Raw genomic sequence first — 24,595 nt, forward strand, 5'->3', positions numbered from 1 at the left:
CCGTGAAGTGGAACCAAAACGAATTACTAGGCCGGGGGGTAGGGGGGGGTGTCCGGTATTGGAGCGCAGCGCAGCAGGCGCACGTGTGCGTGCGGCTCCTCCCTGCGGCCGGGACGCGGAAGGGCGGGCTCCGCGGCCCGTCGCCCCAGTGCTGTTCTCCTGCGGGTCCCGCCTGGGCCCTCCCCACGGCAGAGCTCTGCGGCTGTTCTGTCTACCCCTGTCCCGCAGACTGAAGTCCAGCCCTCCACACCCCAGGGCTTGGGACGCTGCCTGACGCACAGTAGCCTCCCAATATGTCATTACAGGAAAACGAAAAATAAACGGAGCTTGGGAAGACAAAAACAGGTCTGGAGATGGATGGTGGCGGTTATACAACAGTGTGAATGTACTACATGCCACTGAACAGCGCATTTAAAAATGGTTAAAATAGTAAATTTTATGTTATGTATATTTTACCACAATAAATTTTTTTAAAAAAAGGATGCAATCTAATCTCATCTTCACCTGCTCTACATTCTCCTCCGAACTGCCCACCACTCCTTATCAGATCTGTTCTCTAAATGGGAAAAGGGCCTCCAAAGTCCCTTCTGGGTCCTCTCCCTACGCTTCTTTCCAGCTGGTACCATCAGGCAGGCCCTTGGCTTTGAACAAGCAGGAACCCCAGCATTGCCCGAAGCTGCTGACCTCCAGCCCAGGTGGCCCCAGCCCCAGCAGCCTGCTCACATCTCAGTCAGCACAGTGAAAGCAGTGGGCCCTCTCACCGCACCCACTCCTCCCTCCCGGGCCTCCAGCTTCACAAGCAGCACCTTCCAGGCATGACCCATTCTTCCCACCCTCCCTCGCCCCACCTTTCCATCTCTCAGAGCATCCTGCTGCCCCCCAGCCACCCACCTGTGTCCTCCCCACCTCCAACCGTCCTTTCTCTATGGGCTACTGCCTCCCTGCCCCACCCCCACCCTTCCAGCAATTTACCCTCCTCACGGGGCCAGAGCCATCTTCATGAAAGGAACTCGGATCATTACCGCCCACCTCGAGCCCTCCCAAGCTCCTCAGCACTCTGAGGATGTCGTCCAAATTCCCTACCCTGGTCATCTGCTCCTGGCTCACCCACCCCCACCTGTGCTGGAGGGCCAGTCCCTTGCTTCCTGCCAGCCACACTGGCCTTCTCCTCATTCCTTGTCCCACATCAGCCCTTTGCCTGGCTGTTTCCTCAGCCTGAACACTCTCCTGAACTTCATGTAGCTGTCTCCTCGCGGCTCCCGCTTAGCCGACCTATCACTGCCTCCAAAAGGCCTTCTTACACCCAATATCTAAAGAGACCCTGGTCACTTTCACGTCCCTCGGTCCTCTGGACAGCGTGATCACCGTCTCCCTGGATGAAGCGGTCAGCCACGTGGGCGGGGGCTTTCTGCCTCGCTCACGGAAAGGTCCCAGCTGCCAGAACAGGCCTGGCACAGGGTAGAGGCTGTGCAGCATCAAGCAGGTGAAAATCAAATCCGTGGGAGCTCTCCGCCTTCAAACAGAACCTGCAATTCGGAGAGCGGCCAGCAAACAGAGTGACAGAAACAGGTGAAATCGGGGTGGGGGGTGGGGGCAGAGTGGCAGAACCAAGGCAGTTTGTTAAGGGAAGGAAGAGGCCCAACTGAGTGGCGACCATGACTAGAACTCCCCTGGACTGGGCCTGCAGCAGAGACTTTGCCACGTGTGTGCGGGGAGACTGACCTTAAGAGGCAAAGCCCAGCCCTTCATACACCCCCATCACATTGTGCTTTGTGTGAAAAACAATCTTGCAACTCACCTTCAAGGAGGGGAAGGAAACATACAAAAGTCACAAAAATATATTAAAACAACTGTTTTCTTCTCTCTTGACACTGGCCTCCCTTCCCAGTACCCGTTGCCCACCACCCGCCACGGCCTTTCAGAGAAAAAGACGCCCAGGGCAGGAAGACGGAGGTGCCCCAGCTGCAGCCCTGGGTCTGGGGAGGTCCCTCTGGGAGTGAGGCTGCTAACAGTTTCTACAGGCTCGACGCCACTGTCGACGAGGGGGCCGCTGGGAGGCTGGCGGTGCAGGAGGGTCAGGCAGGACGCAGCGGACAGTCGGGCCTTGCCACAGGGACAGAAAACAGAAGAGAAATGAACAGAGTGAAGAGAGGGAGAGACATAAAAGTTAAAGTAGTAAAAGTTAGGGGGCAGAGGAGTGAGGCGAGGGAAGTCAGGAGGCAGCAGGGGGAGGGGGCATAAGGGAAACCCACCAGGCAACACCCACTCTGGGGGACCAAAAGGCCAAGGAGCTGGGGTTTGAGGCAGCAGATGCTGCTGAGAGGGAGGGAGAGGGTGTAGGAGAGGGAAAGGGCACTTGGCATTTGGGGGAGGTAGAAAAGTGGGCCCTGCCAAGGCCACAGTCAGAGAGGACAGAATAGAGGACGTGAGAGAAGGGAAGGTCCCAGAGTGGCAAGACCAGGTCACGACAACCACCTTGGATTCAGGAAAACGAGACGCACCCCAAAGCTGGGACCCGGCCTGAATGCCTGAGGAAGACCAGCAGTGCCCTCCAGAGGCGGGGGTCATGCCCTCGCTGAAGACTGATGGAGCCAAGAGCTTGGAGAGGGGCCTGCACCCCACCCGTAGGCTAGAAGGTCCTGCGGCCCAGTCTTTTGAACACGCTCACAGTGCCCGCGTGGTCCATCTGGGCACCAAGGCCCTCGCTGGAGCTGCTCCCCCGGGTCCCTAGAGTCCTCTTAATGGTGACCTTGACCTCGGCTGAGGACTTACTCTTGGTGCTCGTGACCTGGCTGTCCTGGGCCTCGGGTACAAGGGCAGTCTTGCCCAGTCTCTGGATGATGCTGACTTTGGACAGAGACTCCGGCTTCCTCTCAAGCCCTGGACAGGAGGAAAGGGCCAGGCGCCGCGGCGTTGGGGTGTTGGCCATCGTCGCTGAGCTTGTGGCCTTGGCTTTGACAGTCAGCGCCGGCTGAGGACTGATCTTGGTTGGACCCCGGCCTAGCTTCTTCAGGACCCCAGCATATTGTAGGACAGAGCTGCTGCTCTCATTGTCACTGTCCCAAGCCAGATCCTCATCCATCTCTGTGGTAGCCCCCAGGCGGCTGAAGACTCCTGTGGGCTGTGGAGGTCAAAGACAAGGCAAGTGAGTCATTTAGTCACTCAACATGTATTCATGGAGAGCTGCCTCATATGCCTGGCCTCATGGAAATCACAGGTGGGAGAAACATCCATCAGTGACACCCTGGATAGTGGGAAGAGCCATGACAGGGGAAGTCCAGGGAGCTGGGAGGAGCCCAGATGAGGCTCCTGATCTTGCATGGAATTCAGGAAGGACTGCCTGGAGAAGGGACATCTGAGATGAGATCTGAGAGTTGACGGGAAGTCAGTCTAGTAAGGAGCAGAGAAGAAAGCATGTGCCACGAAGAGGTAAAACCATCAGCTAAGGTTTGCAGGTAAACAGGAGAGAAAAGACAAATTTGGTCATCAATCAACAGATATTTTCTGAGTTTCTACTCTGTACCTGGCCCCGTGCTGGGTGGTGCTGGGGACACAGTGGTTACCAAGAGAGACCTGGTCCTCCCCCCAGAGGGCTCACAGTCCAGAGGGGAAGACAGACGTGGCATTGGAAATGACACAAGGAATTCTCTAATTATGATAGTCCAAGGAAGCTTTAGAAAGCACCAACATTTAAGTCAGGCCCTCAAAGCTGAATCAGCAGTGAAGGGAGAGTGGGCTAAGCTCCCAAGTCAGGAAATAGAATCACTGGAGTTGCCCTGGCTGGTGTGGCTCAGTGGATTGAGCGTTGGCCTGCAAATCAAAAGAGTCGGTTCGATTCCCAGTCAGGGCACATGCCTGGGTTGCGGGCTAAATCCCAGGTTGGGGACATGGGAAAGGCAACTGATAGATGTTTCTCACCCTCTCTTTCTCCTTCCCTTCCCCTCTCTAAAAATAAATAAATAAATAAAAATCTTAAAAAAAAAAAAAAGAATCATGTGAGCACTCTGTGAGCACTCTTTGTGCCAAGCTCTTGACGTGGCTGCAGCTTCAAGCTACACGATGCTACATGATCCTGAGTACTATTATCATGCTCATCTATGATTCCAGGAAGTGAGAAAAGACCAGAGCGGGTGAGACAGGAAATGCAGCTGGGGAGCTCCACCATAGTTTAAAAGGTGACATTTAAAGTGCTCTTACCATGCCCCAAACACCCCCAGCACCATACCCTTTAATCCTCACGACTACCCTATGAGGTGGGTACTATACAGATGAGGAAACTGAGGTAGGAAGGGCATAAGTGTCATGGCCAAGGCCATGGGTCTAGGCAGTGGCAGAGCGCCTGGCGCCCGCAAAACTACAGGCCAAGGTGAGAAGAGCGGGAGGCAGGTGGCCTGCCCTGTGGGCAGCACACAGCTGCTGTGGGTAGGGGGCTGAAGGGGCTCACAGAAGCTGCGCAGAGATCAGTTAGGAGGCCGCCACCCTATCCAGACAGGGAGAGGAGGCAGAGCAGGCAAGACTGATGGCGCCATCAGACTGGTGACTGCCTAGAATGAGGGCAGTGGGGCGTCCCTGAGCCAGGACCCAAGAGAGGAGTTGCTCTAGGGGATGATGCTGCCAAGGCTGATTTGGGACACGGTGGTGGAGGAGTCCAAGGGCAGCATCCAGTATCCAGCAGTCGGCCAGACCCTGGGGCTGGACATGGGGAGAGGCTGGGGCAGAAGACAGACAGGGAAACCACCAGAGCAAAGAAAGGAACTGAGGTTGAAAAGGTGGGTGGCACGCCCCAGAGTGTGCAAGCAGTGGGATGAGGGAAGTGGCAGGAGCCGCACCCAGGAAGGACAGGAATTTGAGAGCCCCAGGTGGCTCCCTGAGCTCCAACTCACTTTATTCCCCGTCGCTGTGTCTGCCTTGGTCTCAGCGCCGAGACGGTCGAACACAGACGTCCTGTGGACACCTGGGAGGGAAGTGAGGCCATCGTCCAGCACCTGCTGAGTGGCCCCTGTGGGCCCAGATGGGGCTGAGCACTGTGCAGACAAGGGAGGGGATGACATGGCCAGCCCAGACCCCGGGCAGCACTGGGACAAGCAGGCACAGACTGGCCCAGTTAGGTTTTGTGTCTACGCTTGTTGGATCATACCGACCTTAACCCACATACTTCTGGCTAGTGTCAAAGGTGGGAAGTGTCAACTAAAATTGACACATGTTCCTCATACATAGTACAAGTTCATAAAGGATGTATGCGGGAGGGTTCTGTTTCTTTCTTTTTTTTTTTACAGTATATAAAAAGCTTTTTAATGCTTTTCCCCCTCAGGTGAAACAGCTTCAGAAAACATCCACCATTAAGTAGTTTTACAAATGGCAGTTTTGGCTACACTAAAATTGGAGATGAGTCCCATGTGTTCTTTTCTGATAGGTAAGTAGATCAGCTTTAGAATGCAACCCTTTCTTAGAATAAAAAATAGCAAACTTGTTCTAAAAGACAGGAAAAGTAAAACCCTAAAGTCAATTGTTAAAAAAGTTTAACATTTATTTCATGCTATACTATCTATTTTCACCTTGTAATTTTAAGTATTGTGCTACAATTTTTAATAAAGAGAGAACGTAAATTTCAACCAAATTCAAAAATAAGTCCTGGCTGGTGCAGCTCAGTGGATTGAGTGCTAGCCTGCAAACCAAAAGGTCGCCAGTTCGATTCCCAGTCAGGGCACGTGCCTGGGTTGCAGGCCAGGTCCCCAGTTGGGGGTGTGCAAGAGGCAACTAATCTATGTATCTCTCACACATCAATGTTTCTTTCCCTCCCTCTAAAAAATAAATAAAATCCTTTTTAAAAATTAAAAAATAAACATATTAAGTACATATATTAATGCATTTGACAATAACATGTGCTAACTTTGATGATGGTCTTCGTTATGTACACTGCATATTTGTCCTTTTGGCACTGAACTGAGGAAAAACATATTACACCTGAAGTTGTACCTTAAATGAGTAAATCCATAGTCAATGATATAGTAGACTCTAACTAATTAGAAAAACTGAAAAGAGTTATTCTGATCATTTATGAACAAAATGAAACAGGCTTAATGTTCAACAGGAAAGAACAGTTAATGTCATCAGTTTAAAATAGGCCTTTCACAGCATATTTGAAAGGAATGAGTATCTGAAAATGTGAGACTCCACTTTGAAAGTGACGATTTTTAAATTCTTCATTGCTACCACTCCAACACATTCACCTTAAAGCTGGTGTGAAGTTGATCACATCTAATCCTCTCAGACATGGATATCTTTCCCATGGTACCCATCATTCCTCAACTAGTCCCCTGATCAATTTATATAATTATTTAACAGAGATTAATAATAAAACATCAGACAATAGGATCAATCCTCTCTACATACAACAGAATTAACAAACATGGCTTTGGATCTGTACTGATGAGGGAAGAGTTCTTAATCCCTACTCGTGCCTCTCACTCTTTCTGGGGTCACGGGCCTCTGAGAGAATCTGATGTGTGGTGACCAGTTCTCTCCCCAAATAGCCACCAACAGAATGCTTAATATTATGATATATAAATACTGTGGAAATATTAAACAACCATTAACAAGAATGGGTACAGTCATGCCTTGGTGTCTGCGGGGCTGATTCCAGGATCCCCACAGATACCAAAATCCATGAAGCTCAAGTCCCTTGTATATAATCTACATTTCCACAGAGTAGGACACACCTACTCATCACTTCATTCACGTGGATTCAGAGTAGCACTTGGCATGTGGCAAATTAAAGTTTTGCTTTTTCGAAATATCTGGGATCTGTTTCCCTGTATATTTTCAATCTGCAGTTATTTGAGTCCACGGATGCGAAACCTGTGGATACAGAGAGCTGACTGTAGATGTTCATGCACTAATGTGAAAAGATATCAATAAGAGAGTCATAGAACAATACCTACAGAATGATGCTATATGTTTAGAAAGAAAAAAAATGCCTATATATGTGTAGACATATATATAGATGCAAATAAGTTCATGGATGCTAGTCTGGAAAGGTTAACAGCAGGTGTGGGATGTGGGAGGGTAGGAAAAGAGTTTGTTTTTACTTATACACGCTTCTGCATCATCTGAATGATAATGACAGTTCCCACTTTACTGGGCACCTGCCCTCATTTGGCACGGTCACACTTCAGAGACAGACCATCATCAAATCCATGCCCCACCCCCTGGGGAAGAGCGCCAGCAGAGGGACTGAGCAAGCCTGCCACACCAACCACATGACAAGGGGGCACAAGTGGTGACCAAGCCCCCTCCCCTATGGCCACCATCACTGTTCCCTTGGATCCCATTAGAGCCTGCTTCTGAGCCCATGCCAGTGGGATGCACCCAAAAGGGAAACACAGCCTCTGTGCTGAAGCACGTCCCTGCCAGGCCAGTACCTTTCGCCGCCTGCTGCTGCTCAAGGATCTTGCGGGTCCGGGGGGTGGTGCCTTTGGGCATGTTGATGATGTATTTCCCCTCCATCTCAGCGGTCACCCTGCGTCTCTTGGTAGGAACAGCCAAGCTCTCCTCCTCCCGGTGGGCCAGGGCAGCTGGGGAAGAGGGTGGGGTGAGCACCTTCTGGAATGGAATGTTCTCACAGGGTAGGGACTAGATGCTCTGCAAAGGGCACTCATGTGTCCTTTATCTCCATGCGTCCACATGACTGTAATCCCTTATCTTCTCAACCATCCCTGTCACCACTGACTCGGAACCACCAAGAAACTCAGAGGTCTGGACAAATGGGGTACAGAATGCAGTGAGAACCCCCAGGCTGCAGGGGTTCTCTGTGGCTCTGTCTCAGCCCCAAGCAGCTCCCCTCAGACATTGGGTGGGTGGAAACGTTACAGAGCTACAACCAGGTAGTGGTTTCATAGGCGCACTCACTTTTCAAAAATTAATCAAGCTGTATGATTACAATTTGTATAAATTACACCCCCATTTTTTAGAAAAGAATCCCCTCAAATGTGTCAAGGGGTAAGAATGCCGGTCCCTCCCAGGCCTACTATCTTTTCAATACTTTAGAAATTAATTTTAACATTCTTGCGCATGGCACACAAATCAAAGGGCCAGAGTGGGTAGAGACACTTCCAAACAGCCACAGAAAAAAGGGAGCATGCGGGTTCGATAGAGGGAACAATGGGGCTGGGGTCAGATAATGAAGCCCCCCCTTGGGCCTCAGTTTCCACTTGTGCCAAGATCATTGTTGTGGAATGGGTCCAACAAAGGCGGGAAAGCAGCGAGGGGAGAGGTGTGGAAGCCCTGAGGCCAGAGTCCTGTTCCCAGCTTTCAAGCTGAGACCCAGAAGAGGAGCGGGGGCCAACCACAGGGAAGTCTGCGGAGGAAGCATGCTCCAGAAGAAGGCAACACCTGCGCAAAGGCTCCGCGACGGGAAGGAGCCTGGAGGGGACCTGAGGCAGTAAGCAAGGGGGAGAGACACTAGAGATGAATCCATATTAGGACTGAATTTTGTTACTGGAATAATGGGAAGCCCTGGAGAGTTCTAGACAAGGGTGTGAAAGGAACTGGTTAAGGGTTCTGAAGCACCCTCTGGCTGCTGAGAGGAAATGGTAGCTTCTTTACCTTTGACACCAGGCATCAAGCACAGGGCACCAGTGTGGGGCTCAGCGAACAAGTGTTAGAAAAAGACTGAACCACCTATAGTCAACAAGACTGCCGTGTACACTTGAAACCTTTGTTAAGAGGGTAGATCTCATGTTAAGTGTTCTTACCACGATAAAATAAAATTAAAAAGACTGAACCAACCACTGAGTGAGAACCACAGTGCACTTGTGCTTAAATACACCATCTCAAGTGCTTCCAACTGTCCTCTGGGTTCGGTACCATTGGCCCCATTCTATCAACATGGAAAGCGAGGCCCACAGAGGTGCAGTGACTCGACCAAGTGCAAACAGTTTGAACACCTAGTGGCCTTCAAAGCACTTGCAATGTTGGGAACATGATCACCTCCAGCTCCTCCTGCCACCCGCCCAAGTTCCCTCACCGGCGGCTTTGGCACTCTTTGCTGCCGTCTTGTTGGACACCGTGACGGAGATCTTAGAGGTGCTGGTATCTGGCCGCCTGGGGGGCGTTCCAGGTGGGGAGTCATGGTTCAGGCTGTTGGCGATCATTCGAGAGGCAGCTGTGGGGAAGAAAGGGGAGTCCAGTCGAGTGGACCCTGGAAAGGAATCCCAGCTAGCAAAGACCAACCTTGGGACTGAATGGGAAGCAGCACCCAGAGTCACTCTGTGGCTGCACTGTCCTCAGGTTGGGGTGCCGGGGGGCTGGAGGGGCCAGTATGCCCAGGAACTTGCCTACCCCTCCCTGTTCCTAGGCCCTTTCATGAGGCTCAGGACCAGATGGCTGCTACCACACTTCACCCATCAGTCACCCAGCCCTGCACTGACCTGTCCCTCCCCTCCCCGCTCTACGACAGCTAAGCTGGTCCCTGGGTCTTTGCCTGGCATGCAGTTCCTTGAGTACCAACAGGTTTGCATTGCCTCTTCACCCACGTCTCCTCTCAGGGAGCTTCCTGACCACCCCATCAACTCCCACCTCCATACCCTATACCATACTTTCTTTCCATAGCCCTTATTACTGCTTCATGTTAAATTACATTTATCTGCTTATGGAGGACTTGCCTACAAGCACACAAGCTCCATGAGGAGATGCTGCTGTTTACTGCTGTAGCCCAGTGCCTACAACACTTTTGAAACTTCAAAAGTCCTCAATAAACATCCACTGAAAAGATGAACATTATTACCAAACATCCCAACATCCCTACTAGACAGACTCCACTGCCAACCAACTGTATAGACAAGGGAACTGGGACTCAGCCAGGCCCCCGGGGAATGGGGGCCTGGCTCCAGCTGGTGACCTCCCTCTGGGGGTGGGAGGACAGTCTCCTGTGGCCCCTACCTTCTGCAGAGCAGGAGAGATGTCCTAGGGTGTAAGGTGAGAACTATAGCACGCATGCTGGAGGGCCAGCCCCAGCGCGGGAGGGAGACAGTCAGGGACACGACGCTTCACCAGGACAGGTAAGCACCATTTGGATAGAAGGAAAACAACTGTCTCTGCTCGACTGAATGTGAACAGCAGGCAGGATGCCAGAGCCCAGAGAACTGTTCTCTTCCCCACCAAAACACACATACACATTCAACGTTATGAAGTGGACACCGGGGTCCATATCAGGAACGCTGTTTTGGAGCATTCTTCCCCACCTTTTCTTCTTTGCCTGGTTCTGCTTTCTATTTAAGTGCCTATTTCTCCACTAATTTCTGTTGGCTTTAATTTTTAAAATTTATTTTAAACTTCCCTGGTGAGAGTGGCTCAGTTGGTTGGAGCATCACCCCATAAACCAAAAGGTCATGGGTTTGATTCCCAGTCAGGGAGCATACCTAGGTTGTGGGTTCAGTCCCTAATCGGGGCACATGCAAGAGGCAACCAATGTTTCTCTCTCACATTGATGTTTCTCTCCCTCCCTTCCCCTCTCTCTAAAATCAATAAGCATGTCCTCAGGTGAGGATAAAAAAAAAATTTATTTTAAACTATGTAAAACATTCAGAATGGTACTAAAAGTACGTACTACCTGATTTCATTTATATAGACTTGAAAGACTAACAAGGCTAATCTATGCTGTTAGAGACCAAGGTACTGAGCACCCTTGAGATGGGGTGGTGATGCTGGTATGTTTCTGTTTCTGGATTTGGATGCCTCTGTTTGCATGGTATCCCATTTGTGAAGTCATTCAGCTGTACTGTTAGGATCTGAATGCTTTTCTGTATATAAGCTGTGGGATATGTTTGCAGAAACAAACCCCAATTTGTTCAGCCTTCTTTCTCCATGCCTTTGGGCAGGCCCTGCCCACAATGACTCTGGGCTGAGCAATGTGACTGGCTCTGGCCAATGGTACAAGAGCAAATGTTATATAAGTGGAGGCTTACCAGGTGATTAGAAGAACGGGCCTGCCCTCTTATGTTGCTTTTGGGAGCTCTGCAACTACCACTTGCGGACAAGCCGGGGCTAGCATGCTAGAAAACGAGAGACATGGCCAAGTTGCCCCTGTTGGCCCAGATGACATCATGCCAACCATCAGACGGGAGTGAGGCCTCCTACATCACCCAGCCTCAACCAAGCTGCCATGTGACCACCGAGACCAGCTGAGCTGGCCCAGATCAGAAATGACCAGCCAAGTCATAAAACCAAGAGAAATAAATTTGTGGTTTAAACCAGTTTTGGGGTTTATTAAGCAGCTAAGGCTAACTAATATTCACGGTATATTTTTTAGATTTTTTTTTTCAATGTATCATATTACTGAAAAAACAAAAGTATAAGTAGTTAGTTCTCACCATTCAGATTCCATATTTTCAAATTCACCTCTTCACTAAAATTTATTTGTAATCCCCAAAACAATACTTATGATGCTTCTGTGGTCATTTACAGACATGCACAGAATGGCCAAAAACTTGAGTCTCCCAACACCCATACTCCCCACTGGGTTCAAACAAGGCCACACGCTGCATTGTTTCTGCTCTCATATAGTAAATAAGTGTTCTCCCCATGGTCCAGTTAGTGTCACATTTTCCTATTTTGTGCTTTTTGTTAGTGATTTTGCTGTTTAAAATGTCCCCTAAGCATAGTACTGAAGTGTTCCTAAGTGCAAGAAGGCAGTGATATATATTCCTTATGGAAAAAATACATGTGTTAAGATTAGCTCCATTCAGGGATGAATTACAGTGCTATTGGCCATAAGTTCAATGTTAATAAAGTAAGGTGTCTTTAAATGGAAACACATGTAAAAGAAGGTTCTATATTGATCAGCCGATGATAAATGTTATGATCAGAGGATTGCAGGAACCTAACCCTGTGTTTCCCCTCCGAGCAGTGATGCGGTATTCACCAATTCAGTGCTCGCAGTGATTTTATAGAACAAAACTACCACCAGCCCTTCATCACCCAGTGTATTTTTCCCTAAGAGAAGAGGGCCTCGGACCTTTGCTGCCACCCCTGCAGACTCCAGGTGTGTTCCCTTCACTGCAGGAGTGTAAGAATGAAGAAGAGGAGGCCTGAGCAGATGGGACTCACCGCTAGCGGTGCCTCGGCGGATCTCGCCTGGAAGGGGGCTAGGGCTGCAGGGCACCGACTCAGTGGCAGCTTTACACACGTCCTGTAAGAAACAGAACACAACAGGTGCCTGGGTTACCACAGGGACAGGGACATGAGGTGAAGGAACAGGGGACCCAGAAATCTAAGCAAAACTAGGGGTATCAGAGCTTCTAGAGAAAAGATTTCAAGACACTCCACTCGTAACCATGAGAAGGCATCAGACAAACCCTGACCGAGGGACATTCCACAAAACGCCGGACCAGTAGTCTTCAAAACTGTCAAGGCCATGTCAAATGACTATGCTGTACACCTGAAACTAATATAATATTGTATGTCAACTGGAATCAAAAATTAAATTTTAAAAATATATACCTAAAGTCAATATAGCAAAATATTAAGACCTTAACAGGCCTGGCTGGTGTGGTTCAGTGGACTGAGCACCGGCCTGTGAACCGAAAGGTCACCAGCTTGATTCCCAGTCAGGGCACATGCCTGGGTTGCGGGCCAGGTCCCCAGTTGGGGGCGTGTGAGAGGCACCCTGATGTTTCTCTCCCTCTCCTTCTCCATGCCTTCATCTCTCACTAAAAGTAAATAAATAAAATACTTAAAAAAAAAAAGACCTTAATAAAGCTGATTAGCTGTAACTTGAAAGAAAAATAAACTGTCAAGGTCATCAAAAACCCACGAAGACTATAAAGCTGTCACAAATCAAGAGACAAAGGGGTATAAGTCAATGCAGTGAGGCATCCTGGGACAGAACAAGGACATAATGGAAAAACGGATGAAATCCAAATAGTCCACAGTTCATTTCTTAGTTCTGACAAATGTACCATCACTTGTAAGGTGTTAACATTAGCAGAAGCTGAGTGAAGGACACAGAAATTTTCTGTCCTATTGTTGGAACTTTTCTAGAAATCAAAAATGATTCTCAAATTTAAAAGTTTTTCTCCGTGATCATCTCCATGATAACTCAGATAATGTCCCTGGCTTGGAAAGCCCTCACTTTGGGGTCTTTTCCTGGATGATGGAAATATGAAGGCCATTTCCAGGCCCCTGGAACTGAGGAGAATAACTCAGCAGCCACCAAGCGGTAACGTGAAGTGCCTGAGAGTGCAGCTCTGGAGCAAGTTTCCTCCTGGCCAAGTGGAGAGAGGAGCAAATGAGTTAACATGTATAAAGCATGGAAGCTCCTGTTCTGGGGACAGAGAAGAATCCTGGTGATGATGATTAGCACTAGTAAGATGAGAACTAGTATAATAATAATTACAGTCTTTACTGAAGCCCCACTTTTTACACTGTACTAGGGTTGTATACAACATGATACCTATAAAACAGGTTTGCCTATGTGCATACTACACATGAACAAGGTAAGGCTCCGAGAGTTTAGGCAATGTGTCCAATGTCACTCAGTTAGCACAGAACTTGCCTCGGAACCCAGGTCTGCCTGCCTTTGCTTCCAAGCCTCCTGTTGGCTCTGCCCCTGCCAGTCCACCCTGCCCTGAATCCAGTAACAGAGGGAAGGAGCAGAGCACCCACCTGACGGTGCACCACTTTGGCATGCTTGAGGATGGCAATGATGTCACCCACCACAGTCACGCCCAGCTCATTCATGATTTCCTTGTTCAGATCTAGAAGCATGCTCTTCTGGATCCTGTAGGGGAGGGTCAGCAGTGAGGCCACAGGTGGGCCAGCCAGCTCCCTGTCCCCTCCCATCTCTCCCCTCCTCTACCCAAGTCCAGCTCTGTCCCCTTGGAGCCCTTACCTATTATCCACAAACATCACGGCATAATTGACAGCAGGTCCCGGAGGAATGCCGGCTTCCTTGAAGAACTGGATCCACTCGGAAGTGGCTGGCGAGGGTGGAGAGGGCTCGTTACTCACATTATTCTCTTTGGAGAACAGCCACAGCAAAACCACAACAGCAACGGTTCCCACAAATTAAATGCTTACCAAATGCCAGGTCCTTTGCTGAGTGCTTTGCACATAAGCTAGAATTAAGCCCGCCTGACAGCCCTGTGAGTTAAGCATCACTGACTCTCCCACTTTGCCAGTGAGGAAACTGAGGCCGGGAGAGGCTGGGCAGCTCACCCCCGGCCACGCTAACAAGTGGCTGTGCCCCAGCCCATGTGCTCCCATGTTCCCCTTCTCCTCACAGCTCTGCCCAGCCGCAGACCGTGACTGATTTGGGGGAGCTGAGATTCTGGCTTCTCTGCCCCAGTCCCCACCAGTGGGCCCAGCCCCTGAGAGTGACAGGATCTGCAGGCAGATGGAAAGAAAAGCCACAGAGCCCTGGCCAGGTCGCTCCATTGGTCACAGCATTGTCCTGATCCCTAGTCAAGGCACATGCAAGCATCAACCAACGGCCCTGGCTGGTGTGGCTCCGCGATTGAGTGCCGGCCTGTGAGCCCAAAGGCTGGCAGTTTGATCCCCAGTGAGGGTGCATGCCTGGGTTGCGGGCCGGGTCCCCAGTTGGGGGTGTGCAAGAGGGAACTGATAGATATATCTGTTGCACATTGATATTTCTCTCCCTCTTTTTCTCCCTCCTTTCTCCTCTCTCTAAAAATTTAAAAACTCCCTCTCTCAAATCAATAAAAAGTTTAAACAACAAAGATCACAGAGCTGTCCCATGGGTGTCAAGCAAGCCCCCGCCTCACCACAGGACTAGCCCTGCCTCACCATGAGGCATGGAGGTTACAAGCGTCAGCTTTAGAGTTTGTTTTCAAATCCTGGCTCTGCCATTTCCCAGCTGGGGGACTTTGTGCAAGTTAGCACTCGGTGCTTCAGTTTTCTCATCTGTAAATTTGGGGTAATACCTTCAGTAAGTATGTACTGAGCACTTGGCCTAGGGCACTTGGGATGCTACAAGGCACAAGACAAAGCCCCTTCCCCCACGGAGCTGACGTTCCAGAGGAAACGGCACCAACATCTTTGGGACGCTGTGCAGACTCAATGCAAAAGTCCACGTAAAGGGCTTTAAAATGCAGGCTGGCCCAGAGGACACACTATACCCATTGCAGCTATTAACGTCTGTATTATTCTGCCACCACTACACAAAGAGCCAAGGCCAAGACCAGGCAGACCCCACCCAGGTAGCTTTATTGTTTCTAAAACTTCTTTCTTTTCCTCTTGGGTGTGACCTTCAAATTGACCCTGACTTGCCAAGCCAGGTGTCAGATAAGATCACTGATTTCAAGTAGAACTTTTTTTCACATTGTACTACCTCTGAAGTAGAAGCCAGGATCCACCTTACAATCGACAGTGTGCCACAGTTTAATAGGCAGCATTCTTTTTCTTTCTCATGGCACATAACATTATATCCAACATCCCATGCTAGTTTAGATTAGAAAAAAATAGGTATTGCTGTGCCCATGTTTGCTTGAGACAGCTGAGGCCCAGAGCAGGGAAAGAGGCGCACTCTGGATCAGAAGCTTGGTAGGTGATAGTGCAGGGCTCAGGCCGTCCAGGGGCCACACCTCTCCCAAGGAGACCTCGCCCCACAAGGCCAAAGGCCCGTATTTCCAACTGGGAAAGGTGGGTTCATGCCCGCAGGAAAGGGGTGCTGCCTTCTACTCTGCACAGACACTAAGTGCCCTGGCTTTCATCAGCCAAAAGCAGGCACCTTTGTCTAAGTATCAAAAAGCACTATGTAATGATTATTTATATGAAATGTCCAGAATAGGTAAATCTACAGAAATCCATAGAGACAGAAAGTAGATTAGTAGTTGCCAGGGGCTAGGGGCAGTGGGGAGTGACTACTAACTGGTATTGGATTTTGGAGAGGAGATGAAAATGTTTTGAGGCTGTGGCCAGGTAGCTCAGTTGGTTAGAGCAGCAGTCCCCAACGTTTTTGGCACCAGGGACAGGTTTTGTGGAAGACAGGAGCAGGGGTGGGGCGGGGTGGAGGATGGGCAGAGCTCCGGTTAGCTTCAACAGGCCACAGACTAGCAACCCGGGGGTTGGGGACCCCTGGGTTAGAGCATCATCCTGATATGCAAAGGTTGCAGGTTCAATATCCAGTCAGGGCATACAAAAGAATCAACCGACAAATGCATAAATAAGTGGGACAACAAATCGATGGCTCTCTCTCTCATTCACTCTTTCTCTCTCTCTCCCTCCCTCCCTCTCTCTCTCTAAAATCAATTTAAAAAACGAAAATGTTTTGAAATTAATTGTGGTGATGGTTGCAGAACTCTGCGAATAGAAAATATCGAATATAAAAACCACTGAATTATACCCTTTAAACAGGTGATTGTACAAAATGTAAACTGTGTATCAATCAAGCTCTTAAAGAGGGAGAAAGTGCCACACAGGTTGGGGGTAGCTAGATGCTGAAGCAAAGTCAAGGAACCGCAAAAGTCTCCACATCCGGGCCACACCATCATCTTAAGCGCAGCAGGTCCTTGAGTAACATCGTTTTGTTCAACATCATTTTGTTATAACATTGATGAGATGCTGTGTAATTTAACTCTTGTTTATATCAATTTGCCTGTGATAAAATTGGTTTCATGATATGCTGTTTTGCTTAAAGTTACAGAACCTACTGACAATGTTAAGTGAAGACTCACAGTACTACTAAGAAGGAAAATGTGCTGCCAATCAAACGATCCTAAGTCACCAGCTGTAAGATGTGCCCCCCCCCCATGTCGGAAATAAGATGAGCAACAATGTGTGTCTTGGAATTAGTGAGGCATGGCTTCCTTTACACAGCACTTAGAATATTCACAGCAGCTTGTCTGTAGTAGCCCCAACCTAGAAACACTGCAATATCTACATCAATAAACAAATGGTAGTTACTCCTTGGTGAAACACTACATAGCAGTGAAAAGAACTCCAGCACGTACGGCAACATAGATGACTCTTAGACATTACATTCAGCAAAAGAAGCCAGACACAAAGGAACCCATGGAATGTTTCCTTCATGTAAGTTCAAAACCAAAGTCTATGGACTACAAAGAATGATAAGGTGAGATTATCACAAAGATAAAATATTCCATCTGGAGGAGAAAAGAGGTTGTGATTGGGGTAGGGCTCTCAGGGAGGCTGGCAATATTCTATTTCTTGACCTGGATGGTTAGAGGTGTGGTTTGCTTTTTTTAACCCCTCTCGTATGTGCCCCAACCAGGGATCAAACTTACAACCTAGATATGTGCCCTAATTGGGGATCAAACCCATAACCTTTTGGTGCATGGGATGACACTCTAACCAACTGAGCAACTCAGCCAGGGTACATACCTAGGGCACATGCTCTTTTAAAACCTTTTTCTTGAACTAACGTACACGCAACAAAAGTTCACCTAAGTCAATAGGTTTTTCATAAGACAACACACTCACGTAACCAGCACCCAGATTAAAAAATAAAACATCCCAACATCACAGAAGTCCCCCCACCCCTCTCTTCCCTCTGTGTCACCTCCCTCTGCCTCATGAGGGCCACCACTACCTTCTAACAGCATGAATTGTTTTACCTGTTTGACCAAATGTTTGATGTATTTTTCTATATATACAATAAAACTCAAAAATGTTTAAAGCTACCAGCTAATATCTCTGCTTTGACAATTCCGAAATAGAGAATTTAAAGAAAATATGGTGATGAGGCTCATGAGAATAATATTAATAGCTAACATTTCTGGAGAACTACGCCCAGGATTTTACATGCAATAACCTCCTTAATCCTTACAACATCCTAGGATGTAGAGAGTGTTAGTATCTCCATTTTACAGGTGAGAAAACTGAGGCTCTGAGAGGCCATGTGGGAGATCTGCCGGACTTCAATACCCAAGTTCTTTACGGCTAGACTAGGCTGTCAGGAGGCCAAGATACAGAGGAGGCGGGTAGGCCTTGAGCAGGCCCAGCCCCATCTCCCCGTTCCTCAGAGTACAGCTGTTCCTGCCTGTGACGGGCCCTCCCTCCCCAACCTCGTCTACCCCCACCAAGGTCATACCTCAAAAAGGGAAGTGGGCAGAGGGGACCCCGAAGAGAAGGCCACAGACTCACCCATAGTCACTGAGACCATTGTCACCCTGTCCCTGACGCTGCTCCCTGGAGCCTGGAAGAAAGAACGAGGGGAGAGTGCCATGAGTTGCCACCGGCTGTGAGTGTATGTCCGTCTCTTGCTGCCTATCTGCCTGCCAGAGGCGAGTTCCTGGACTGGGGGCTCAGAGCCCAGGAATAGCCTGGAGCAGCTGGCAGGAAGTCAGCTTGGGACAGAGCTGCCATCACAACTATCACTTCTGCTGGGACAAGGCCCAGGGATAGCAAATGTCCACAGCTCCATTCTCACACACCTCAAAAGTTTCTAGCTGGAATAAGAGAAGGAAAGAAAAAGACACCCCCTGCCCAAGACTTTAACCATAAGTAGGCATTCATTCATTCAAAAACTGTTTACTGAGCACCTACTACGTGGGAAGCACTCTTCCAGGGGCTGGGTATACTGAGGTGAACAAAAACACGGAACCTGGCATCTAAGTGAGTGAGGACAAGGGAGGCGGGGGACACAGCGAGTAAGCAAGCAGAACAGTTAACAATGCAGTGTGTCAGAAAGCCCTTAGTGCCCTGGTGTGGTTCAGTGGATTGAGCACCGGCCTGCGAACCAAAAGTTGCCAGTTTGATTCCCAGTCAGACCACAGGCCTGGGTTGTGGGCAAGGTCCCCAGTTGGGGGTGTGCGAGAGGCAACTACACATTTAAGCTTCTCTCCCTCTCTTTCTCCCTCCCTTCCCCTCTCTCTAAAAAATAAATAAATAAAATCTTTATAAAAAAAGAAAAGAAAGAAAGCCTTGGTGTTACGGAGAAAACATGGAGGGGGGGATACAATCCTAAATAGGGTGGTCAGGAAAAACCACTCTGAAGTGTCATTCAGAGACCCAGCAGCCAGCGGAGGTGGAGGAGTGAGCCATGTGGTTTTACAGAAGTGTTCCAGAAGCTGCAGCAAGTCCACTGCCCGGAGCCAGGAGCCCATCTGCCATGTCTGAGGGTGTGGCTGCAGCAGAGTGAGGGAGTGAGCGAGGAGGGTGAGAGCAAACAAGGGCAGAGAGGTGGGGCATCAGGTCATGAAGGGCTTCAGAGAAGAAATGAAGAATCAATTTTCACTTGATTAGCAGGTGCTAGAAAGGCATTAAAGACGTATTAGCACCAATGAAGCCTTTCTCCTGGACATTAATAGCAGTACCAGAAGGAAACTAAAGGCGTCACCTTCTCTCCTGATGATTCAGTGCTATCTGACTCCAGGACGCCTGTCCCACACTACCCTGGCCCAGACGTCCCACTTAGCCCTCATCCTTTTCTCTGACACAGCCATCTCCTCCACTTCCTCTGCCCTCATCCTTCACACTGCTCCCTGCCCGCCACCCCAGCCTCGAAGTCTGATTCTTTGCACTCACCCCTCCTCCCTTACGGGATGCAGAAGGCCCTCTGTCCAGCTCCCCCTCGACCCCCTTCCCCGCACCGCATTTTGATGGTATAACAGAAACAGTATAAGAGTAAGGGCTCTGGCGCCAGACGGCAGGGTTCAAATCTGGCTCTACCACTTACTAGTTGTGTGGCTTTGGCAATTTACCTCACCAGTCGGGGCTCATAAACTGGGATGGTATAAACATCACTTACCTTACACAAATGTTCTTAGGGCAAATGAGTTTCTAGGTACAAAGCACCTGAGACACTGGTGCATACCAAGTACTCTACAAGTGTGGGCTATTTTCACCCCCCAGGCTCCCACCCCAGCCTTCCCCACTAACACACAGCAGCTTTGCCTGCCTCCCAGTTTTCACACAGAAGGTCACTTGTGCCTGGAACGCTTATCTCCTCCTGTCCTCCTGGCAAGCCCTTCTTCACTCTGCTTAGCTGCCATCTGCTTTGTAAGTTCTCCCTAAGTCCCCACATGTGAGATTCTCTCCTCTGCTCCTGGCTAGGATTCATCCTGCCTTTCACTGGCTTCTGCTACATCCCTTATTCATGGACGTGACCATAAGACATCATTCTGTCCACTTTCTTGATTTTCTAAAACCCACTTTCCCTTCTGGATTTTACTGCTGGACAAAGACAATACAACTGCAGCTCTCAAAGGGCAGGGCATGAAGAGGTGTTGGCAAGTCAGACAGAACAACATCCCACATGCCAAGCACTAACTATGCACCAGATCAGAGCCAGGCATCATGCTGATGCCTCACAACCTCCCCAAGAGTGAGGACTACTCTTAGCCCCATTTTTTAAAAAGTATATTTTACTGATATGCTGTTACAGTTGGCCAAACTTTCTTTTCCCCTTTGCTCCCCTCTGCCCAGTACCCTACTTCCCTCCAGCAATCCCACCGCCCTTAGTGCATGCCCATGGGTCGTTCATATAAGTTCTTTGATTTCACCTTTTCCTGTAGTATTCTTAACTTCCCCCTGTCTATTTTGTTCCTAACAATTATGCTTCTTAATCCCTGCACCATTTCCCCATTTCTCCCCCTCCCCACTCCCAGCTGATAACCCTCCAAATGATCCCCATACCTATGATTCTGTTCCTATTCTGGTTTGCTTAGTTGGATTTTGTTTTTATTTTTTAGATTCAGTTGTTGATAGTTGTGAGTTTGTTGTCATTTTAGTGTTCATAGTTTTGGTGCTTTTCTTAAATAAGTCCCTTTAACATTTTGTATAACAATGGCTTGGTGATGATGAACTCCTTTAGCTTTGTCTTGTCTGGGAAGCACTTCATATGCCCTTCCATTCTAAATGATAGCTTTGCTGGATAGAGTAACCTTGGTTGTAGGGTCTTGCTTTCCATCACCTTGAATACTTCTTGCCAGTCCCTTCTTGCCTGCAAAGTGTCCTTTGAGAAATCAGCTGATAGTCTTATAGGAACCCCTTTGTAGGTAACTCTCTGCTTTTCTCTTGCTGCTTTTAAGATTTTCTTTATCTTGAACTTTTGGCATTTTAATTATGATGTGTCTTGGTGTGATCCTCATTGGGTCTAGCTTGTTTGGGACTCTCTGTGCTTCCTGGACTTGTATGTCTATTTCCTTCACCAAATTTGGGAAGTTTTCCTTCATTATTTTTTCACTTAGGTTTTCAATTTCCTGCTCTTCCTCTTCTCCTTCTGGCACCCTTATGATTTGGATGTTGGCATGTTTAAAGTTGTCCCAGAGGTTCCTAAGCCTCTCCTCATTTCTTTCAATTCTTGTTTCCTCATTCTGTCCTGGTTGACTTTGTTTCTTCCTTATGTTCCCAATCATTGATTTGAACCCCAGTTTCCTTCCCTTCATGATTGGTTTTGTGTGGATTTTCCTTCATTTCACTTAGCTTAGTCTTCACGTCTTTCTTCTGCGTTTGCCATACTCAAACATATCTGTCAAGTCGGTGAGCATCTTTATCACCAGTGTTTTGAACTCTGCGTTTGTTAGGTGGGCTATCTCCTCGTCGCTTAGTTCTCCCACTAGAACCTTGATCTGTTCCCTCTTTTGGGCCATACTTCTCTGTCTCAACTTGACAGCCTTTTGCGTTTGCCTGTTTCTTAGGTAGAGCTGTTGCACCTGTTACATTGTAAAGGGCGGATCCCTAGGTGTTTGTGAATATGGGGCAAGCCTTTTCACTGTGTTGTGGAGCTGTATGTGGGGAAGAGATCTGAGAGGGAACAATGCCACTTGCTTAGCACTCGCCCCTTTTCCAGGCACTTCCCCCACTTCCTGTATGGAACTGGCGCCCCTCTAGCTATTGCCCTGGTTGTGGTTCTCAGGGTGGGTGGGTCTGCGGAAGTTCCAGGACTGTGGGGGCCCCCTAAACAAACAGACTCTGCTGAGACACCAGCAGTTTCTTCCTCTGCCCCAACCCCCACTGTTTTTCACAGTCAGAAGCAATGAGGCTTTATTTTTTCCCGTGCTGGAACCATGAGCCACATGGTCTGGTCTGGTGCTGAGAGAGCTCCCCAGGTGTCCCTCCCTACTTTTTTTAATGCACTACTGCGCTTTCTGCTGGCCTGCCACAGCCGCTGCCGCAGCTGCCTCCACTACCACCACCCTGCTTCCTCTCTGCCCCAGCTTCGCCCCTTCTACCTGTCTGGATGAGTATTTCTTCTTCATATCTTTGTTTATTGGACTTCCATGCAGCTCAATTTTCTGGACCTTCTGGTTGTCTCCAGTTTTGACATAGTTGTATTCCTTCTTAGCTATGGAGGGAGATGCAGCGTGTCCACCTATGCCTCCATTTTAGCCAGAAGTCTATTCTTAGCCCCATTTTAATCCATGAAAAAAACCAACTCATCAAGGTGCAGTCATTTGCCAAATGCCACATCTAGCAAGTGGCTTTACTGGGATTCAAGAACAAGTTCTCCCTGATTCCAGTGCCCATGCAGAAGCTCCTACTGAATGTTCATGTGCAGGACACTGAGCATATACACATCTCAGGGACCCCTCACAAGCACGGGGAAAGAAAGTAAAAATGATCCCCGTGTTACGGATTAGAGTTGCAGGTCCCAGGTCACACAGTAACTGCAGAGCTAGGACTTGAACCCTAGTCAGTCCAATGGCTATGATTAATGCTGGTCAAGGGATTACTAAGAGCCAGGCACTGTGATCTGTTTTTACAAGATTTCATTTAATTCTTACCAGAAGCCTTTAAGTACTGGTATCCTCCTATAGCTGCAGAATTCCCTGCTTGACTCGGTGTCTTCTCTCCACCGTTATAAACCCATCTCCAGCGCTGATTCTCTGAATAATGAAAATTATAACATCAATAATGTTTATAATAATAATTAATAACAATGAAAAAATGACCAGTCCCAAAACTCAAGTAATTACCATGTACCTGTGCTAAGCCCTTAAAAGGCTTGGATCCAAATCCCAATTTACCACTTCCTAACTCTGACTCTGGGGCAAGTGGCTTAACCTTTCGGGATTTCACTTTCCTCAGTTATAAAATAAGAATGATAGGAGTAGCTATTCTTAGAGAGGTTAGAGGGAGTAAATGAGTTCATAAATGTCACACAAAAATGTTCTTCAGGTGATATGTGTGCATTAAATAAAATAAATAAATTTTCAGTGAGCTAGGGAAAGGGTAGGACAGTCACTGACTTATGTCAGTCGTAAGCGAAGTGTGAGCTGGGAGTGGAGTATAAAGTAACTTGATGGGACCCATGGGACCTGACAACATGGAATCACATAATACAAATTATTCTCTTTCAATTCTCTTTCAGTTTCTGTCTACACTTTTTTTTTTTTTTTTAATTCTCACCCAAGGACATACTCATTGATTTTAGAGAGGAAAGAAGAGAGACATTGATGTGAGAGAGAAACATCAATCGGTTGCCTCCTCCGACCCGGGATGGAACCTGCAACCCAGGATGTGCCCTGACAGAGGATCGAATGCACACCCTTTTGGTGTACAGGACAACTGCTCCAACCAATGGAACCACCTAGCCAGGGCTCTGTCTACAGTTTAACAGACTGTTCTGCTTCCACTGTATTTCAGGTTATGCTCCTTCTCATGGCCAGCCAGAACAGTTTTCATTAGGATAGCAAATAATTTTTCCTTCTCAAATTAACTGACTGTGGAAACATGCATCAGTAGTTTTAAAGAAAAGAAAAAAATCATGGGATTTGGAAAAATTGGCCAAATAGCAAATAGCAGGATGTCGCTTTCCCCGAGTCCAGATTCCAAGTTTTTCCTATTGCTGTCTTTGAACTTCCTCCTTCCCTCTACTTCTTCGGAAGTTCCAGCTATACCAATGACTCTAGGAATCATTATTATGATCGTCTCAGTTTAATAAACTCCTATTCATTACTGTGCCAGGCCCTGTGCTAAAGGCTTTACATGCACATTTCATCAGCATCCTCACAAGGATCCTATGATATTGGGATTATTAGCCCTTATTGTATAATAAGTAAAATGAGATTCAGAGAGGTAAAGGCACAGGCCCACTGCCACTAAGTGGAGCTGAGACCTGAACCTGCATCTGTTGGTTTCCAAGTCCAACAATCTTTCACGCTCCCACACCCAGATATTCCAAGCCAAGCACAAACATCATCATCAATACTAACAATAATAGCTCAATAACGAGCGAGCACTGTGCCAGGCGCTGAGCAAGGAGCTCCGACATGCACAAGCTGAATTCTCACTCCAACCCATAAGGAGGAAGCTATAATCGGATTATGACCCCTACTCTACAGAGGAAGAGACTGAGGTTCAGAGAAAGAAGTTGCTTGTCCGGCGCCGGAGCACCAGGACTGATTCGACGCTATTGAGCCCCACCGTTTCCAGCCCGGTCCCACCTTCCCAGGCCCGCGCCTCACCTGGCCCTCTGGCCCGCGCCCACTCGCATAGCCCTCCCTCCCGCCCGCCCTCCGGGCGGAACCAACTGTCAGATCACCCCCTCCCTTGGACTGGAGGCCCGTCCCGGAAGCACCGCCCCACTTCCGGAAGCCTGACTGACCCTACCGTGGCCGCTCTAGCCATCCGGGCAGCCATCGACTAGACTGAGGCGACAGCTGTCACTTGATCT

General features: G+C 48.5%; 1 protein-coding gene across 6 annotated transcripts; it reads right to left on the reverse strand.

The window, feature by feature from the left end:
* Window positions 1–1,837: 1,837 nt before the first annotated feature.
* On the reverse strand, window positions 1,838–24,554 carry CUNH19orf47 (chromosome unknown C19orf47 homolog). Of its 6 annotated transcripts, none has more exons than XM_090260526.1 (11): window positions 24,532–24,554; window positions 22,704–22,805; window positions 22,152–22,264; window positions 18,121–18,172; window positions 13,889–13,976; window positions 13,663–13,777; window positions 12,106–12,187; window positions 9,026–9,163; window positions 7,422–7,574; window positions 4,884–4,954; window positions 2,036–3,121 (listed from the first exon to the last, which is right to left on the reverse strand). In XM_090260526.1, the coding sequence occupies exons 3-11, from the start codon at window positions 22,176–22,178 to the stop codon at window positions 2,630–2,632; spliced, it is 1,218 nt and encodes a 405-aa protein (XP_090116652.1). In that variant the 5' UTR covers window positions 22,179–22,264; window positions 22,704–22,805; window positions 24,532–24,554; the 3' UTR covers window positions 2,036–2,629. The 6 variants fall into 6 exon arrangements, with proteins under 6 accessions (XP_090116653.1, XP_090116652.1, XP_090116651.1 ...); XM_090260525.1 differs by lacking the exon at window positions 24,532–24,554 and adding an exon at window positions 24,387–24,436; XM_090260528.1 differs by lacking the exons at window positions 22,152–22,264; window positions 24,532–24,554 and adding an exon at window positions 24,387–24,442.
* Between the last annotated feature and the right edge of the window lie 41 nt (window positions 24,555–24,595).

The sequence above is a fragment of the Furipterus horrens genome, unplaced genomic scaffold (assembly GCF_987537825.1).
Source record: "Furipterus horrens unplaced genomic scaffold, mFurHor1.1.pri manual_scaffold_13, whole genome shotgun sequence".
NCBI lineage: Eukaryota > Metazoa > Chordata > Mammalia > Chiroptera > Furipteridae > Furipterus > Furipterus horrens.

Excerpts from the sequence above, each read along its gene's own strand:
- CUNH19orf47 (XM_090260524.1), bottom strand. The coding sequence starts at position 18,202 with ATGGCACTCTCCCCTCGTTCTTTCTTCCAGGCTCCAGGGAGCAGCGTC. Across the intron at positions 13,977-18,120 it reads AATGGTCTCAGTGACTATGG|CCACTTCCGAGTGGATCCAG; the intron begins GTGAGTCTGTGG and ends CACCCTCGCCAG. Across the intron at positions 3,122-4,883 it reads ACACAGCGACGGGGAATAAA|CCCACAGGAGTCTTCAGCCG; the intron begins GTGAGTTGGAGC and ends TGACCTCCACAG.